Source organism: Gigantopelta aegis, chromosome 10 (assembly GCF_016097555.1).
Source record: "Gigantopelta aegis isolate Gae_Host chromosome 10, Gae_host_genome, whole genome shotgun sequence".
NCBI lineage: Eukaryota > Metazoa > Mollusca > Gastropoda > Neomphalida > Peltospiridae > Gigantopelta > Gigantopelta aegis.
In genome coordinates, this window is record NC_054708.1 from 1905246 (window position 1) to 1911557 (window position 6312).

The following is a 6312-nucleotide window of genomic DNA, read 5'->3' on the forward strand; positions in this document are numbered from 1 at the left end:
GTTTCACATCTCTTGATTTTTACTGCCGACCTGCCTTCTTTGTTCTAACCCGATACTGCATTTCGTAAGGATTTGTTTGCGCTCATGTCCAGGGACTACCGTACACAAGTCGTGCTAAATGTTACGTACAAAGATGAATACCATTAATATAACCGTAATGGAGGTCGTCATATTTGTTACTTAAAGGTAGGGTCAACTCAAACATGAGCCTTGTGTGTCGGAAAGATGGATACCTGGACCACCAACACATATTGACACTTTAACAAATGAAAAAAAGCGTAATTTTAGAGTTAATAAAAAAAACCGTGATTATTCCTGCTAACTGGGGGCAGCCATTTTGTTTCATTTTTGTGACGTCCGGTGGTATAGCTTGGGGCGAAGTGACGTCAGCTCCGTCCATCTCCTTTATGCACAGTGTAAACAAACGCTCTAATTTACGGCTTCTCTTTCATCAACCTGACTAGTAAAATAACATAAATGACTTGATAGTATAATAAACTATTTAAATAAATATATTTCAATTTGCATCAACAGAACGAAATGGAGTTATAGTATTTTTCTTTTTTAAATAATGCAAAGAAAAAATGCATATTATTAGGCCTATTGGTAGGGTACGTTCGAGCAAAAACGACCACTCACGATACCCAAGTGATACTTTTCTTTTCTTTGGGACGACGTAATTGGTCAGTTTTGTGATTTTAGATGGGGAAGTCTACTTAATAAAGGGTTTTACAAAATTACAGTAATAAAGCAGGACGGCTGATAATGCCCATTACGATTTGAGGGGTATCCGTGCGGTTACCATACAATACCCTGTGATCTTAATAAAAAAGGCTCGTCTTTTTAGTGTCTAGACACAGTGTCTGGGGACCATCTAAATATACACCTGCCAATCAGGAACCACGGGTACAGGCCACGGAAAGAAAATACCAATTAACCAAGAAAACACTCCGATTATTATTTCAGTACATGTACAAAACATAATACAGTTATTTCAACACTTTGACAATGGTGGTTTATTTTGTATTGAAAAATAATATATAATTGTTGCTGGCTTACTGGGATGGCTATTATTACAGAACATTGCGATGCATTCAGAAAAATCAGGTATGTTTTGTTTCTTCAGTTCGAAGTAATTCCTGACGTAGCCTGGCGTATTCACTGGGATGGTACAAAATGGCTGGGCCCGTTATATATAATAGCCGTCACATTTAACCGTTTTATTAATTAACTATACGAGTATACTTGTTGATATTAAGCAATAATGTGCATTATATATCGTTGAATATGCATACCAGGCCAAATGGCTTAACTGTCTCCTCCTTTAAACACAGAAGTGGCTATGTATACAGCAGTCGGGTATATAGCCTGGCTAATGAGGGCTGGCCATCTACCCGGCGGTCGTATTGTTTGGGGAAAGCCCATCGTAAGGCCACCACACTCCATCTAAACGCTCCAATGCTTAGCTCGGGTTGTATGTAATTGTATAATAACACAACACAACAGCATTGTAAAACTATATAATGTTGTAAACCTACTGAATAAGTACACCCCTACGTCAACAGCGTTGTATAACAAATATATTGTATAATAATCAAACAATACGGCAACAGTGTTTTAAATATATTGTATAATAATCATACAATGCGGCGACAGCGTTCTAAAGCTATTGTATAATAATAATGTACAATACAACAGCGTTGTACAGCTATATATATATATATATATATATATATATATATATATATATATATATATATATATATATATATATAAATTATAAAAGAAAACAAGTGTACAGTATATATGTATTTAAAAAATAATTTAAAGAAATAATTATCCTTTTACATGTTTCAATCTTATCTTCTTCTAACTCTATTGCAATCATACAATGTAACAATTTTAGTAGACTTAGCAGATAAACCGATTTAATTTTTGAGGAAAGTAATCGTGGATTTAAAACCGCTAAGTGTTACATTTAAGGCGAATCGAATTAAAATTATCTCCACTATTACATGTGGATCTAACAGCAGCCAGTTGGAGCTCATGTCCACCAAGCAAAACCTTACTTGCAGAATCATGCCAGTGATTTGAAAATAATTTGAAGACATTTGTGGATCAAATAAAATAACTACTAGTACTTTATCCAACGTGATCCTATTAAATAATCCATTACAGTCTTAACTATTATGACTGTTAATAACAAAACATTGATCCTTTTCCTATGTATTATGTTCAAGTTACTACCGGTAAACAGGACTTTGTAGGTGTATTTAAACATTTTGCTGGGCTGGGCTGGTTTAACTCCCTTGGTAGAATGTTTATGCAATTTCTAAAGGGATTTGGGGAGCATGCACCCCTGGACAATTTTAAAAACTAGATTACCTAAAATAGGGTCAACTCAAATTCTAATCCTTTTCATTTAAATGCAATTTCCTGATTACATACAATGTATGTCACCAAAGGCTCCCCCCCCCCCCCCATACACCCCCCACTCATACCAGTGAGATACAGACCAGTTATTACTAATTTAAAAACAATTTCCTGGTTACATAAAATGTATGTCGACAAAGGCTCCCACCCCACCCCACCCCACACACACACACCACTCAAACCAGTGGGATACAGACCAGTTATTATTACTATGTCAACAAAGGCTCCCCCCCCCCCCCCCACCACAGACCAGTTATTACTAATTTAAAAACAATTTCCTGGTTACATAATAGTTGCCCATTGCCCATAATGAGGGCTGGCTATCTACCCGGCGGTCGTATTGTTTGGGGAAAGCCCATCGTAATGCCACCACACTCCATCTAAACGCTCCAATGCTTAGCTAGGGTTGTATGTAATTGTATAATAACACAACACAACAGCATTGTAAAACTATATAATGTTGTAAACCTTCTGAATAAGTACACACTACGTCAACAGCGTTGTATAACAAATATATTGTATAATAATCATACAATACGGTAACAGTGTTTTAAATATATTGTATAATAATCATACAATGCGGCGACAGCGTTCTAAAGCTATTGTATAATAATAATGTACAATACAACAGCATTGTACAGCTATATATATATATATATATATATATATATATATATATATATATATATATATATATATATATACACACACACACGATGACAGCGTTGTAAGTCTATTGCAATCATACGATGTAACAATTTTAGTATACTTAGCAGATAAACCGATTTAATTTTTGAGGAAAGTAATCGTGGATTTAAAACCGCTAAGTGTTACATTTAAGGCCTCCATTCTACTTTGACTAAACCGTGTTCACAATTGGAACTATTTGTAATACGCGGAGTAAATTGGAGTAAAGAAAAAGAAGAATATTGTTTTATTAATCATCGGTTATTAGATGTGAAACATTTTGTAATTTGTTACTCTTAGTCTTAGAGAGGAAACCCGTGACATTTTACCGTTAGTAGCAAAATATCTTTTATATGCACTTTCCCACAGACAGGACAGCACATATCATGGCCCTTGATATGCCAGTCGAGACGCACTGGTCAGGATGAGGAAAGACCCTATCAGAGGTGATTCGAACCTTTGACGGAAGCACTTCAAGCGAGCACTCTACCCACTGAGCCAGATCCCACCCCAAGAAGATGAAAGTTAAAGTTTGTTTTGTTAAACGACACCACTAGAACACATTGATTTATTAACCACCGGCTACTGGATGTCAAACATCTGGTCATTTTGACATATATATTAGAGAAGAAACCTGCTGGGTTCACTAAGGTGATTCGAACCTATGACGCAAGCACTTCAGGCGAGCGTTCTTATGAGTGAGCTAGGTCCCACCCCAAGAAGAAGAAGAAGAATGAATGTATGAATGAATGAATGAATGAATGTTTAACGACACCCCAGCACGAAAAATACATCGGCTGTTGGGTGTCAAACTATGGTAAAGGCAAGAAAAAGAAGAAGAAGAAGAAGAAGAAGAAGATGAAGGATAAGAATAAGATGAAAAAGAAGAAGAAGAAGAAGAAGCAGAAGAAAAATAAGAAGAAAACGAAAAAGAAAAAGATGATGAAAATTGAGAAGGAAAGGAGAAGAAGAAGTAGGAGGAAGAAGAAGAAGAAGAAGAAGAAGCAGAATAAGAATAACAAGGAGAAGAATAACATAGGGGGAAGAAAGAAGGAAGAAGAAGATGATGAAGAAGGAGTAGAATAGGAATAGTAATAATAAGAAGAAGAATAACAAGAAGGAGTAGGGGGAATAAGAAGGAAGAAGCAGAAGAGTAGGAATTGAGGGGACTGGGCGAGGAATCAGAGAAAAGATGGACTATGTTACCTGGATTTGCACGGCCACGAGGAGGAGGACAACTAGAACGCACGCTATCGGGAACTTCATACTGATGGTGATGTGCACCCAGACGACAGCGACGTCGACGTTTTATAGCTGGCCGAGTGTTGATGTTAACCGCCGCACGTGCTGCTGGCGACCAGGTGTCCGGAGTCAGGTTCTGACCACCTGTCCTGGGGGAGAGTGGCTTCACCAGTGTCGTGCGTCATGTTACCTGCTGATGTCATCTGTGGCAGGTGAGTTGTCTCCACTTACTGTTATCTCTGCCCCAAAAGGGCTGTGTGTTTTATTGTCCACGTGCATTATACATTACATCAATAACTTGTATAAACTCACCACCTGCATATAAAAACATTAAGAACCTGTGTAAACCATCCACCTTTATACAAACCATCAAGAACCTGTGTAAACCATCCACCTTTATACAAAACATCAAGAACCTGTGTAAACCATCCACCTTTTAACAAAACAAAACCAAACTACCCGATACAGGGATATCTATATGTATAGGTTGGGATATTTTGGAGAAATATTGTTACACACGTTACATCCACCATATACGATATACCAAGAACCTCATTTACTCGTCAAAACTGATAATGTGATTGGAAAGATGGCAACTAATTTTCTCATCAATGGTGCAAGAAAGTTAAAGTTAAAACTTGTTTTGTTTAACGACACCACTAGAGCACATTGATTTATTAATCACCGGCTATTGGATGTCAAACATTTGTAATTTTTTTACTTATAGACTTAGATAGAAAACCGCTACATTTTTCTACTAGTAGTAAGGGATCTTTTATATGCACCATCCCAGACAGGATAACACATACCACAGCCTTTGATATACCAGTCGTGGTGCACTGGCTGGGACGAACATTAGCCCACTGGACCCACCGATGGGGATCGATCCTAGGCTGACCGCGCATCAATCGAATGCTTTACCACTGGGCTGCGTCCCGCCTCTCAATAGTGTAAGACGACCAAATGTCTTTCATAACCCACGCTTGTGTGTACAACGCTGTAATTGCGACACTTGGTCTAAGCAGTAACAGAAGAAACCACCTGCCATCACATAATCACATGATCTTCACCACACACAGAGCAGTACACACCACAACCTTTGAAATAAGCCGTGATCAGTCTGTGGTTGGGCATTTTTGTCTTATATCCAGTAATATTCCTTCTGCTTCAGCTTTTGGTGTCTACATATCGCAACATCTGAGATACTCGAAACGAAGGAAGGAAATGGTTTATTTAACGACGCACTCAACACATTTTATTTACGGTTATATGGCGTTGGATATATGGTTTAGGACCACAAATATATAGAGAGAGGAAACCCGCTGTCGCCACTTCATGGGCTACTCTTTTCGAGTAGCAGCAAGGGATCTTTTATATGCACCATCCCATACACATGATAGCACATACCACGGCCTTTGATGTACCAGTCGTGGTGCACTGGCTGGATACTCAAAAGGATTCATAAAGTATTGTAATTTCGACAACGCTAGGCTTATATCATTATGCACAGACATTATTACATTCAAGGATCCCTGAAGGCTTTCAGGACGTTTTAAGGTAGTCTATGTTCCGATATAACACAGCGCTCACTAAACTGATGTCTGATGCCTCTTAATCTTAAAAGATTGTACATAGTTTTCGTCCTTCATGGACCAAAAAAAAAAAAAAAAACTAAAGGTTGTACTCATGACGGCTGTAACCGAGGGGCAGGATATGCTCAGCTATCGCGAACACCTGACTGCATACCATCACAACTTTCTAGTATTCCAGTTGGCCTATACACTCACATAGATCATGGACCCACAATACCACCACCACCCCACCTTCCCTCTCAGGGGGATTTTTCAAGACGAGCATATCTGTGAAGCCTATCCATAGACATATTCAAATCAGATTGTCTGCAGGCACTCTGTAGTTCTAAGTTCTGTCTTGTGCAGGTTTAAATTTTTC

General features: G+C 38.1%; 1 protein-coding gene across 1 annotated transcript in view; it reads left to right on the forward strand.

Annotated features, from left to right (window-relative positions):
• The first annotated feature begins 4312 nt into the window (after window positions 1–4312).
• The window catches only part of LOC121382833, an 8018-nt gene continuing 6018 nt past the window's right edge, over window positions 4313–6312 (forward strand). The window contains exons 1-2 of the mRNA XM_041512459.1: window positions 4313–4574; window positions 5534–5589. Coding sequence (XP_041368393.1) covers window positions 4313–4574; window positions 5534–5589 — 318 coding nt within the window. The remainder of the gene's footprint in view (window positions 4575–5533; window positions 5590–6312) is intronic.